Source organism: Phascolarctos cinereus, unplaced genomic scaffold, assembly GCF_003287225.1.
Source record: "Phascolarctos cinereus isolate Bilbo 61053 unplaced genomic scaffold, phaCin_HiC Scaffold_5;HRSCAF=322, whole genome shotgun sequence".
Classification (NCBI taxonomy): Eukaryota; Metazoa; Chordata; class Mammalia; order Diprotodontia; family Phascolarctidae; genus Phascolarctos; species Phascolarctos cinereus.
The window spans coordinates 258,941,993-258,956,584 of NW_027555958.1; the positions used below are offsets into that span (position 1 = coordinate 258,941,993).

The 14,592-nt window shown below is 36.1% G+C and overlaps 1 protein-coding gene across 8 annotated transcripts in view; it reads right to left on the minus strand.

Moving 5' to 3' along the window:
• WDR45B (WD repeat domain 45B) overlaps window positions 1-14,592 on the minus strand; it is a 91,901-nt gene that overhangs the window by 42,455 nt on the left and 34,854 nt on the right. For 7 of the 8 annotated variants that reach the window (XM_020987539.2, XM_020987544.2, XM_020987541.2 and 4 more), the window contains exons 3-6: window positions 10,947-11,048; window positions 7,365-7,452; window positions 5,566-5,660; window positions 3,211-3,354 (exon numbers count right to left, since the gene is read on the minus strand). In XM_020987539.2, the coding sequence (XP_020843198.1) occupies window positions 3,211-3,354; window positions 5,566-5,660; window positions 7,365-7,452; window positions 10,947-11,048 (429 nt within the window). The remainder of the gene's footprint in view (window positions 1-3,210; window positions 3,355-5,565; window positions 5,661-7,364; window positions 7,453-10,946; window positions 11,049-14,592) is intronic. The other variant, XM_020987542.2, reaches the window with a different exon arrangement.

Here is a 14,592-nt window from a genome sequence, read left to right on the forward strand (position 1 = left end):
ATCTCATTAGGGTTCTTAGTGTTCTATCCTTAATATTGCAATTTTCTTACCTCTTGGACAAAATCCTTATTCTGAGTAGGTTTGATAAGTGATGAGGATCAGAAAAAATGTATTCCTCAATCTTGTTGGTCACTTGGCCTGAAAGTTTGCTTTTTAATATTAACATATTCATGTTTGTTATGTTTTTAAGTTTCAAAGTTCTTAAAAAGACATTTTGCTTTTTATAAGTGTGAGAAAATCCAGGAACCATCATGAGAATGTGTTCAGTGAAGATCAATGGAAGGAAGAATAGAAAGAAGGCCAAAAGAAATCATAGACAAGCAAGACAGCTTTGATGTATTATATTATTTCATGATGATTTCATGTACATTTTTTAAAAAAAAGCAATCACTACATAATATACTCTTTCATGCCCAATCCCTTATATGACAATGCCCATTTTATTGTTGTTTGTTCAGAATGTTTTACTCTATATGTGTGTGTATGTATATATGTATGTACATAAAGAAAAAAGATCAATGGAATGAGAAACACAATTGATTTAGTTATCCTAAGATTTAGTTAATAGCTGAAGACCACCTATTCAGAAAGAAGAAACAGATAAGGAGTCTGGGGAAACAAATCACAAGTCTAGTACATAGGAATGGCACTGTGTTGATGGACTTTGATTATAAAGACAATGCTAGACCATTCTCCCTGCCAAAAACAAAACAAAAAACTTCTTCACTCATTTTAATGAAAATCTTATTGTCAAAAGGTGAAATAACCAACAAGGGGTAGGTAATTAATGTTGGATCTCAGTATTACCTACAGGGAAGAGTTTGTAGTTAGGGTGGATGTGATAATCCTAGGAGGAAGTTCCTCCTAGACTTTGTGACAGAGTAGAAGAAATTCAGTCATAGTCTGGATTTCAGGAAAGCAGATTTCAAAGATAAAAAAGAATAAGTAGGATTCTATAATTCTACAGAAGAATTCATTTGGAAGGACAAAAGGTCCAGAATAGCAAGGGAACTAATGAAAACAAATGCAGGAGAAGGTGGCCTAGCCATTCCAGATCTTAAAATGTGATATAAAGCAGCAATCATCAAAACTGCTTGGTACCGCTAAGAAATAGAGTGGTGGATCAGTGGAATAGGTTAAATATGTGAGACACAGTAGTCAATGACTATAGTACTCTATTATTTGATAAACCCAAAGACCCCAGCTTCTGGGATAAGAACCCACTCTTTGAAACAAACTGCTGGGAAAACTGGAAAACTGGAAAAGAGTATGGCAGAAAACTAGGCATAGACCAAAATCTCACACCATATACCAAAATAAAGTCAAAATGGGTTCATGATTTAGATGTAAAGGCTGATACTACAAGCAAACTGGGAGGTTAAGGAATAGTTTACCTATCAGATCTATGGAGAACAGAAGAATTCATGACCAAACAGGAGATAAGAGAACATTACAAAAAGCAAAATGGATAATTTTGATTACATTAAATTGAAAAGTTTTTGCACAAACAAAGCCAATGCAACCAAGATTAGACTTGTATAGTCTGATGCTGAGTGAAGTGAGCAGAACCAAGAGAACGTTATACACAATAACAGCCACGTTATGCGACGACTAATATTGATAAACTTAACCCTTCCTAGCAATAGAAGGATCTAAGACATCTCCAGAGGCCTCGTGATGGAAAACGCTATCCACATCCAAAGAAAGAACTATGGAAGTTGAATTGCTATTTTTTTTTCTTTTCTGTTGAGTTTTGTTGCCTCTTTTGATGGTTCCTCCTATTGGTTCTAATTTTTACTTACAACATCACTAATGTGAAAATATGTTTAATAGGAATGTAAAAGTATAGCCTATATCAGATTGTGCACCGTCTTGGGGGAGGGGGTGATGGGGTGGAAGGGGGAGAAAAATTTTAAACTCAAAAGCATATGGAAGTGATTATTGATAAATCAAAATAAATTAATAAAAAAACCACAACCACCTGGGTTTTTAAAAAATTAAATACAGAAAATGCATGCAACAGGATGTAACAAAGGATGGCTATAAAACAGTGGAATAATACTGTAAGAAATACCATAAGGACTGCCAAAGCTCAGAAAGAGCTAACTAAGGCTGGCAAGGAAAGCTAAAGATAATAAAAGGTTATTGGGTAATGTGGTACATCAAAGATAACACATGACTTAATAGGATGATATAACTGACAAGACAGAAAGAAAAGCTATTTACTTGCTACTTGCTTTTCTATATCAATGAGAAGAACCTATAGTCAGGAAAGAATAGAATGGCTGAAGGAGGGGATACCTGAAATAATTAAAATGATATAATAAGAGAGCACTCAGCTACTCTGGAAGAATTCAGGACACCTCGCCCAAATGAACAACACCCTAAGGCACTGAAATGATCAGCAGATATACTACTGAACCACTGTTAATGATATTTCAAAGACAGTTGAGAACAGGGGAGGAATTGCATAACTAAAGCCAATATCCTAATTTTTTAAAATAAAATTTTATTGAAAGCTTTTAATTTTATACAGCAGAGAAGTAAAGAATTAAATTAAAGATACAGAAGTAACCTCAATGGCCACGTAGTCCAATTTATTATAACTAATACTTAAAAAGTGGTCATTCAATCTCAGCTTAAGGACTTCCAAAGAGGGGAAAAACCACCTTTCAAAGCAACCCATACCACTTCTGGCCATTTCTAATTGTTAGGACATTTTTCCTGTTATCAAACCTAAACTGGTCTCTTTGCAACTTCAAAATTACATACTTTCAAATATTTTAAGCCAGCAATCATGACATCTCAAGACATCTTTCATCTAGATTTTAAATATACCCAGTTCCTCTGATCAATCCTAATATGATAGGGATTCAAGGCCCTTCTCACTATTCTGGATGCCTTCCTCTGGACATTTTCCAGCTTATCAATGACATTCTTAAACTGAGGTGTCCAGAAATGAACACAGTTATGAAAGTGATAACATTATCAAGGTCTGATGAGGGCAGAGTACAGCATCAAATGCCTATTCCTGGAAGGTATGGCCTTCTTAACACAGTCAAAGATCACATGGACTATTTTGGTTGCCACATCACATTACTGGTTCCTATTGAGCTTGCAAGCCACTAAAATCCCCAGAACTTTTTCAAAACTGCCATCTATTCATGCCTACAAGAGCTCATATTTGTGAAGTTGATTTTTTTTTTGTACCTGAGTGTAAGACTTTACATATATTCCTGATAAATTTCATCTCACTAAATTCAGTCAAGTGCTCCAGTCTATTAAGATCCTTTTGATGCCTGTCATCCAGTGTAGTAGTTACCCAATCCAGGCTGTGCCAATTTAAGCTTGATACTGTAACAAAATGAGATATCTGGCAATTATTCAACAATTTACAAAAGGAAATTTACTTATGCATAGCAGCAGTACATTAATATGTATAATTATATATTACATAATTATGTATTGTGTACATAAATGTTGTATATTTATATCTTTTCTATATATAATTACGTGCATGCTGTCTCCCCAATTAGACTCTGAACTCCTTGAGAACTGGGTCTGTTTTTGCCTTTCTTTGTATTAGTACAGCACCTGGCAAATAGCAGGTACTTGATAAATGCTTATTGACCTGCCTATGTGCCTTTATACTGACCATGCCAGGAAGGATTTTCCTCTTCTCTTCCACTTCATAGTTTCTCTAGCTTCCATCACGATTCAGCTAAAATGCTATCTTCAAAAGGAGGCCTTTCCTGATCTCTCCAGATATTAGTGCCTTCCCCTCTGAAATCACCTGCCAGCTACTGTGTATCTTATATATGTATCAAGTTGTTTTTATATTGTCTCCCTCACTAGAACGTATGGGATCAGGGGCAGATTGTTACTACTTTTCTTTATGCCCTCAAATTCTTAGCACAGTGCCTGGCACATAATAAGAGCTTAATACTTTTTGACAGAATGATTTTGAAAAGAGGCAGTATAGGATAGTGGATAGAGAGATGGCCTCTTTATCATAAAGACCTAGATTCATACTCTACCCCTGACACATAGTGGCTCTATGACCTACTCAACTTAGGTCAATTCAACCAACAAAAGCCAACAGGAAGAAACAGAAAGAGAAATTCCTTTTATAATAACTAAACAATGTACAAAATACTTGGAGGCCTTTCTGCCAGGCCTGTCAAAGGAATTATATGAATATGTTTACAAAACACTCTTTACATAAAGGCAAATTTAAATAATGGAACAAATATTAATTATCCATGGACAAAAGAATCCAATATAATAACATTGACAATACTATCTAAATTAATTCACTTATTCAGTACTATATCAATCAAACAAATAGAGGATTACTTTAGAGAGCTAGAAAAAATAAAGAACAAAAAGTCAAAAACCTTATAGGAAATAATTTGTAAAGGGTGTCTAGAAATACCAGATCTCAAACAATACTACAAAGCAGTAATTATCAAAACAATTTGTTACTGGTTAGGAACGAGAGGTTGATCAGCAGAATAGATTATGGTACATAAAATACAAAAGTAAACAAACACAGTAGATTAGTATAGGATAAACCCAAGATCCCAGCTACTGGATAAGACTTCATTATTTGACAAAACCTGCTGAGAAAACTGGAAAGCAGTCTGGCAGAAATTTTGTATAAACCAACATCTCACACTGTATAACAAGATAAGCTCCAAATGAATGCATTAATTAGCCATAAAGAGTGACATCCTAAACAAATTAGAGGAGCAAGAAAAAACTGCCTTTCAGTTCTATTCATAGGGAAAGTGTTTATTACTAAGGAAGGGGTAGAAAGGATCAAAAAAGATAAAGAATTTTGAATATATAAAATTTTTAAATTTCTGTACAAACAAAACTAACAAAGCTTAAAATTAGAAAGGAAGGTTAAAAATCTACATCAAGTTTCTCTGATAAGAGTCTTATTTTTAAAATATACAAGTAACTGACTCAAATTGATAAACAGCCAAAGAATGAGAATGTTCTAATATTCAATATTCTAAGGGGAAAAAATCCATGCTATCAATAACCATATGAAAAAAATGTTCCAAATACATGGGTGACACAACAGAAAAATAACTAGAAACATACAGAGTACACAAGAGATAATCTCAGAGAAGACATTAGGATTTGGAAAGCCCAAGAAAGGCCTCCCTTTAGAAAGTGACATTTCAACTAAATTATTGAAGGAAATTGGAAAAACTAAGAGGCAGGGATTAAAAAAAGAAGAGAATTTCAGGTATGAGGGATGGCCCAGGGAAAGTTCTGGAGACAGCAGCTGGAATGTCTCATGTGGGCAAAAACAAGTAAGTCAGTATTACTGGATTACAGCGTGCACTGAAGAAAGTGTAAGAAGGCTGGAAAGACAGCAAGTCTAGCTTACGGAGTGCTTTAACTGTCAGAGGGCTTTATGTTTAACCCTGGAGGTATCGTGGAGCCACTAAAGTTTAATTAGTAGGGAAGTAATATGGTCAAACACTTATGCACACAAATATTCAGCTAATTATAAAAGGCATCATTCATTATATAGAACACACAACTTACCCTTAGGGTTGTAGCAGGTTTCAAAGACATGCAACTGATGGGGATTATGTGTGAAAGTAAAAACTTTAATCATGGAGTCCAAAACCACCACAATTCTGAAACAAAAAACATTACCCAATTTCTTCTTCAAAAATTAAACTTGAGTCAAAGAGTCAATTCTTGGGTTTATCTCTTTCAAATTCAAACACATCACCCACACAGAATATGTATTAAAAGAAAAAATCCTGAGTTAGAATAAAATCTCACCAAGTCTTCTGGGCAGACTGATTTAGTCATAGGAAATTTTTCCAAAAAATGTCATTCGATTACTTTAAAATTCCATCCATACACTAATCCTAACAGAGATAGTTAGATACATATATACATACATGATATACAAAAATACACGCACACACAAACACACACACACACACACACACATATACATACATCTTCAGCTATTAAGGTTCCTATAAAAGTCTGTGTGTAGATATATATCTGTGTATTGTTACATCTACATATTTGTATAGATATGGACATAAACTGTACAAATATGCATAGTTATATGTATTACATATTCACACGGATATCTCTGTGTGTATATATTTATACACACACACACATACACACATCTGGACAGCTATATCTTGTTAATCATGTTTCATGGAAAACACTGTGGTTTTCAGCAACAATCTTTGAGGACAATAACTGATTCTGCTCTAAAGTGTATGAAAATCATTTCAGATTAAAGAGGAGGGAGGAGAGAAAAAGAGAGAAGAGCATATGTATTCATATTTATACATACTATATCTTTTAAACTCATATATGCATATTTCTTTAAAATTCAGACATATATACATACACATATATATCTTTTGAATGCTTACAGAGACTAAAAATAATTTATCATCACAACAGCCCTTATCTAGCAAGATTTCTTTTTAATTAATTTATTTACTTTGAGTTTTCAGCATTCATTTTTATAAGATTTTGAGTTCTAAATATTCTCCCCTCCCTTACATCCCCCCTCCCTAGGATGGCTTGCAATCTGATACAGGCTATGCATGTAGAATCATATTAAACATATTTCCACATTAGTCATGTTGTGAAAGAGGAAATAGAAAAGGCAAAAACCACATGAAAGAAAAAAGACACAAAATAGTATTCTAGCAAGATTTTTTGACAAAACAACTTAATATTTATTTTATTATAGTAAACTATTCACCTTCACTGTAACATAAGTAAAATAATTCCTTTATTTAATGTTAACATTTACAGTAACTAGATTAGCAACTTTGCTACCCCACCTCTAAAAGAAACTATATAGATAAACTTAGCCCATATGTGAAATTAATAAGAAATTCGTGGAATTTATAAATAAACAAAGTTTCATCACGTCTCTTGTTCACCATACTTATAAAAACTACCACATTCTAAACTCTAGCTATGTTACAGTATTATTCAAGGTTTTTACTGCTTAAATTTTGACTCATTTGTGAGACTCAAGAATTCATTCCTAACAAATACTTTTTATATTTTTCTTTACCTTTAATCTGAAACAATTACTTACACTTATCATACTTAGAGATTCATCAATCACTGTCCTCCAAAATTATTGCTGAATATCACAGCACTTTCCATGAAATACCATAGTAAAGACATTTGTATATAGTCTCTCAGAGCCTTAAACTATAACTGGATATTTAATTAATAGTTAACAAGGATTTTTTACAATTTTTCCTTCCTCATATATAAATATTTCAGCTGTCTTCATAGAGAGCAAATGTTTCATTCTATTTTAAAATGCATACTAAGCCTACCTGTCTCGTCGCAGTTTGACTGCTTTGACTTCTGTAGAAAATTCTATTTCAATAACCGTCTTCTTTTTAAGATCATCCCATATCATCACTGAAATGTCAGAAACATCTTATCAATAATTGTATTGTTATAATTGGCCATGTTTCATAAGATTATTTATGAATGCCAAACCAGCTAGGTGGCACAGTGGACAGAGCTCTGGCCTTGGAGTCAGGAAGACCTGAATTCAAATCCAGTCTCAGACACATGGCACTTACTAGCTGTGTGACCCTAGGCAAGTCACTTAACCCTGATTGCCTCATCAAAAAGCGGAAAAATAAAATAAAATAAAAATAAAAAAATAACTTAAGGGAGAGAACCAAACCTCTGCCTAAAATAGTACATATTTCTCTAACTGAAGGTCTCAAGTGTTGTAACTATATTTAAATCTTAATGTCTAAAATAAACTTCCTAAAGACACAGAGGAGGGAGCCCTGTGGACCATTATATTGCCTCTTACACTTAAAACTAGCAAATGTTTTAATTATGTTGCAACATTAGTAACATAATAAGTGTGTCTCAGAGTCCCAGGAAGAACAAAATTCCTCCTTTATCTCCTGAACATGGATTGAACTCTTTGATGAATCCTCTTCTCCCGGGCTCAACCAAAAAACACAAAGACTCAGACCTGAGCCCATAAATAGTCAAGACACTTCCATTTTCCCTCTATACTAAGCCTCTGCCTTCCACTTGGTATTTACACAGCCCTCCAGGCTACCACAGTAAGTCCTTCTCATGACAGGATAGAGCATGGGTTGCTAAGGAACCAAATAACACTCTCCTCCATTTCCTATAAACCTATACAGTACTACAAATGTATAGCAACAACCTAGGGTTGAGAGCCCCCATAAAGGGTTAAGAACTTAGGGTTTCTCCCCTGGATCTTCGCAGTCCATATAACTCACAATTTAATGAAAATCCATATTTGCTCCTCCTTGTCATGATTTTATTTCTTTTGCTCATTTCCAATTCCCACGGCTTCTAATCAGCTTGGTCCAGTAACTCTCCAATGCAAATGGTAAGTCAATTGAGTAATATTTTTCTTTTCTCCATTATATGGTCCACATATAGGTACAGAATGATGGAGCTATATAACTTTACATCATTTTGTTTCCATGTTATTTTACATTATAAAGCGGGACAAGTGGAATGACATCTAAATGCATTCAAATTCAAAGAACTGAGGGCAGTTAGCTGGCGCAGTAAACAGTAGAGCACCAGCCCTGAAATCAGGAGGACCTGAGTTCTTCAGCCTCAGACCAAACACTTGACACTTAATAGCTGTGTGACTCTGGGCAAGTCACTTAACTCTAATTGCCAAAAAAAAGAAAAAAACAACCTGTACCAAATTCTGAATACAGCTTAAAATTAATAACAAGGAACCCAGCCACTCAGCTTCATTCCATTCAGGTATGGGAGCAACCCAAGGAAGAGAATGCTAGGGCTATCTTGATTCAGAATAAACCTCCAAGGGTTTAAAAGCGTAACTGAATAGCTGTGAACAGCAGTTAAACAGCTAACCAAAAAAAAAAAATTCAAAGGACAGTGGGACAGTGATAACATTCTGAAGTACACAGAAGAAATTAAGAGTAGAATATAAACTAGACAATATAACTTCAATATCACTCATCTGGTCTATGCTCCTGTGTTCATGCATCTCTATTTCTCTTTCTCACATCTTTGATTCTCTCTTTCTCTCTCTTTCTCTGATTTACCCTCTCTTCCTCCAAATTCCTCTTTCCCCCTCTACTCCATATCTAAACTGAACTAAATACAGAATTTAAAGCTTATCTGTTATGTTCACTAAAACCTGATATTCATTGTTACAAATCTAAATTATCACTTAAGTTGAAACTTTTTATGTCCATGAAAAAACTCACCAAGTTAAGCTGCCTTTTTTTTACTTACATATGGCTATTAATTATTTTACTAATTTTTTTTTTGGCTAGGTAAATTGGGTTAAGTGACTTGCCCAGGGTCACACAGGTAGTGAGTGTCAAGTGTCTGAAGCCAGATTTTGAACAGAGGTCCTCCTGACTCCAGAGCCGGTGCTCTATCCACTGCACCACCTAGCTGCCCCCTATTTTGTTTTTTTAAAAAAGGATTCCTCAAGGATAAATTATCTCACGTAAAAAAAAAAAAGAAAGAAAGAAAAGGCTCTTACAATGGAGCGGAAACGGGGGAAGGTAAGAGGGAATGAGTGAATTTTATTCTCATAGGATTTGGCTTAAGGAGGGAATAATACACACATTCAATTGGGTATGGAAATCTGTCTTACCCTATAGGAAAATAGGGGGAGAAGGGGACAAGAGAGCAGGGGGATGATAGAGATAAGGGCAGACTGGGAAAGGGTATAATCAGAAGTAAATACTTCTGAGAAGGGACAGAGTCAAAAGAAAGAATAAATGGGAGGGCAGGATAGGATTAAGGGAAATACAGTTAGTTTTTCACAACATGTCTACTATGGAAGTGTTTTGCATAACTGCGCATGTACAACCTATATTGAGTTGCTTGCCTTTTCAATGAGGGCAGATAGGGAGGGAGGAAGAAAGAAAATCTGAAACCTAAAGTTTTAAAAACATATGTTTAAAATGTTTTCACACACTACTGGGAAGTAAGAAATACAGGAAATGGGGTACAGAAGTCTATCCTGCCCTACAGGAAAATAGAAGGGGAAGGAGATAAAAGAAGGGAGGGGGATAGAAGAGAGGACAGACTAAGGGAAGGGATATTCAGAATGCATGCCATCTTGGGGTGGGGGGAGGGGTGAGATGTGGTGAAAATTTGGAACTCAAAAATCTGTGGAAGTGAATGTTGAAAACTAAAAATAAATAAATTTATATAAAAAAAAGAATGAATAACTAAGTCATTGACTTTTATAAATGTACAAACTAAAAATAAAGGACATATGAAGAAAAAAAAAGGATTCCTCAAACTTTTGTTTAAAAAAAAACAAAGGCACAAGTCAAGCACATGAAAAGCTATCTTGAAGGACAGCTTGGTGGGGTAAAGACATCAGACCCCATTCCCTTTCTGTTCACACACATTTCCCAAAGTTAGCAGAATTCTCTGAGCTAAGAACAGATGGATTTTAAAATTTAACCCAATATAGGCCATCTGAACTCTAAAATAAGTTCAGAGACAGACAGCAATGACTTAAAGCAGTTAAGAACAAAAGCAGTTACGGGGCAAAATTAATTACTGATAAATAAGATAAAGTAGAAAAGTATATAGGATTAATTTTAATCTTCTCATCCATGGGGTATAAAACAGCTAGAAAAAAAGAAAAGTATCTCGTTTCTTTACTATCTCTAGGAAAAGAAATTACAAGTTAACAATTCATTCCCACACTGACATAATGTGTAGCTCATTTTATTTTATAGACAATTGGGGTTAAGTGACTTGCCCAGGGTCACAAAGCTAGTGTTTGGTCTGATTTGAACTCAGGTCTTCCTGACTGCAAGGCCAGAGCTTTATCCACTGAACCACCTAGCTACAACAGTATTATATGATGTAAAAACTTCTTAAATGTATGACTACTGTACCTTTATTGGGGGGATATTTTGGCTTTTTTCCACCACCAACTAATGCTAAATAATTGCAACGGAACAACATTTCCACATGGCCAACTCCTCCTTCAAGGAATTCTGAAAAGAATTATTAAAAAAAAAAAGTTAAAATACATCATATTCAATGCTTCAGGTTAGTAGACAAACACATAGAATGCCCATTATTGCATTATCACTCAAAAAAAAAAGGAGAAAAAAAGAAAAAACAAAACATAACAGAAAAAGCAGGAAAAAAAAATTTGGACATGCTGAGTTTAAGATATCTAGTTTGAGATGTCCAATACGCAGTTGGAAATGGGAGTATGGAAGTCAGCAGACAAGTCAAAGCAGTTTAGGTAGATCTGAGAATCATCAGCATAGAGATGATAATTAAATCCATGAGAACTGATGATATCACCAAGTGAAGTAGTATGGAGGAAGAAAATGGCCTAGGACAAAGGCCTGTGGGACTACAGGGGGTCTTCCTGAGCTTGACTTAGATGAAGATCCAGCAAAGCATACTAAGAAAGAGTGGTCAGATAGGTAGGAGCAGAACTAGGAAAGAGCAGAGTCACAAGCATTGCTTAAGCTCTCCCCCAAATACCTGTAAAAAATAATTCTGAATAAATTCTAGAACAATAGAACCCACAAAAAGACAGAGTGAAATTTCCAAGACAACCTGGATGTTTGACAGAAAAGTTCTGTTGTGAAAGGCTGGGAGAGGAGTGCAGTTCAGCAGGGGCCAAGAAGGCAAAGACAGCAAACCGCAGGGCTCAGGGGACTGAATCACAGGCAGCTGTGGCAGTTTCCAGACTTCTCAACCCACCAACTCCAAAGACAACTTAGAAGGTTAGTGGGAAAGGTCTGTGGGACCTGGGTGAGAGAGGAGCATGGTCCAGCCTGGCCCTAGTGCAGCTGCCTCCAGAGTTCTTGGCCCACAGACAATAAGGGGATTAAACAACTGATTAGAGGGGGATTGAAGGGATCTCTTTGCTAGTGCTGAGGCAGGACTCTCTTGCTTTGCCTGTGTTTATATTTGGGTTGCAGTACTGGATGGCGGTCCTGAAGTAAGGAGTACTGGCCTGGTGGAGTTTGTTGTGGCATTGGAGAGAGAATCCTCCTCGTAGTTCCAAGGCAGAAAAGAGCACCTGTGGTCACTCACAGACCAGAGCACAGTCCAGGAAAGGAGTAAACACTTCTCCTTTGATCATATCACCTTGAAAGAACTTAAAATTTACAGGTCCCTAGAAGTATCATTGAAAACAGTTACACAAAACTCTGAAGCTTGGGACAGTACACCCTCCACACTGGAAGCAGAGCCTGACCTTAACAAAGAGTTAAAAAGTCAAGTAACTAGCTGGAAACATGATCAGGAAGTAGAAAAAAACTCAGACTACAGAATCTTTCTTTGGTGAAAAAAAAGATCAAAACATACAACCAGAAGAAGACAAAAGTCAAAGCTCCTACATCCAAAGCCTCCAAGAAAAATATGAATTGGTCTCAGGCCATGGAAGAGCTCAAAAAGGATTTTGAAAATCAAGTAAGAGAAGTGCAAGAAAAACTAGGAAGAGAAATGAGAGTGACGCAAAAAATCATGAATCAGTGGAATAGGTTAAGTATGCAAAACACAGTAGTCAATGACTATAGTAATCTATTATTTGATAAACTCAAAGACCCCAGAAGCTTCTGGGATAAGAACTCACTCTCTGACAAAAACTGCTGGGAAAACTGGAAAAGAGTATGGCAGAAACTAGGCATAGACCAAATTCTCACACCATATACCAAAATAAAGTCAAGATGGGCTCATGATTTAGATATAAAGGCTGATACTATAAGCAAACTGGGAGACCAAAGAATAGTTCACCTATGGGATTTATGGAGAACAGAAGAATTCATGACCAAACAGGAGATAGAGAACATTACTAAATGTAAAATGGATAACTTTCACTACATCAAATTGAAAAGTTTTTGCACAAAGCCAATGCAACCAAAATTGGAAGGAAAGTAGAAAACTGGGAAAGAATTTTTACAATCAGTGTCTCTGAAAAGGGCTTCATTTCTAAAATATACAGAGAAAAACAAGTGACCTGGAAAACAGATCCAAGAGATCATTTAAAAATCACTGGACTACCTGAAAGCCATGATCAAAAAAAAAGCCTAGACATCATCTTTCAAGAAATTATCAAAGAAGGGGCAGCTAGGTGACGCAGTGGATAGAGCTCTGGCCTCAAAGTCAGGAGGACCTGAATTCAAATCCAGCCTCAGACATTTGACACTTACTAGCTGTGTGACTCTTGGCAAGTCACTTAACCCAACTGCCTCACCAAAAGCAAAAAAATAAAAATAAAAAAATCAAGGAAAAATACTAGATATTCTAGAACCAGAGGGTAAAATAGAAATTGAAAGAATCTACCCATCACCTCCTGAAAGAGATCCCAAACAGAAAACTCCCAAGAATATTATGGCTAAATTCCAGAATTCCCAGGTCAAGGAGAAAACATTGCAAGCAGCCAGAAAGAAAAAATTCAAGTATCATGGAAACACAATCAGGATAATACAAGATTTAGAAGTTTCTACATTAAAGGATCACAGGGCTTGGAATATGATATTCCAGAGGTCAAGGGAGCTAGGATTAAAACCAAGAATCACCTACCCAGCAAAACTGAGTAAAATCCTTCAGGGGAAAAAATGGACATTCAATGAAAGAGGACTTTCAAGTATTCTTGACGAAAAGAAAATCTGAATAGAAAATTTGACTTTCAAATACAAGACTCAAGAGAAGCATGAAAAGGTAAACAGGAAAAGAAAAATCATAAGAGACTTATTAAAGTTCAACTGTTTACATTCCTACACGGAAAGATGATATTTGTAACTCATGAGACCTTTCTCAATATTAGGGTAGTTTGGAGGAAATACATATGTATACATACATAGACAGAGAGACAGAGGGCACAGGTTGAGTTGAACATGAAGGTATGATATCTAAAAAACAAAATTAAGGGGTGAGAGATGAACGTACTGGGAGAAAGAGAAAGGAAGAGGTAGAATGGGGTACATCATCTCACATAAAAGATAAGAAAAAGCTTTTACAGCGGAGGGGAAGAGGGGGAAGGTGAGAATGAGGGAGTGAACCTTACTCTCATGAGAGTTGCTTCAAAGAGGGAATAACATAGAGACTCAATTGGGTATGCAAATCTATCTTACCCTACAGGAAAATAGGGGGGAAGGGGACAACTGGAGAAGACCTCAGAAAAGACCCCAGAAAAAGCGGTTTGGCCCAAGGGAAGTACAAACACCTCCAGGCAGTCTCTGCTCAAACAACAACCAATGCTAGGGGCAGCAGGGTTGAGAAGCAGCCTCAGCCTCTGCCACAGGAACTTTCACCTCACAGTATGGGGGTCAGACATCTGTATAGGGGAAGACTGAAGCACTTTCTGCTGTTGAGGGATGCCAGGCCCAGCAGTGCTGACCAAATGTAGTTCAGGGCTCTGACTGACTGCTAAAAGGAGCTAGCACACACCTCGTGAGTGTGTAGCAGAGGAGCATGCTACAGAGAACACAAGAGCAAGGGAGCAGGTACACGACTAGCTGTGGGCACTTACAGAAGAAGGTGAGTCCCTGGTTTTAGTTCCAAGACAGAGGA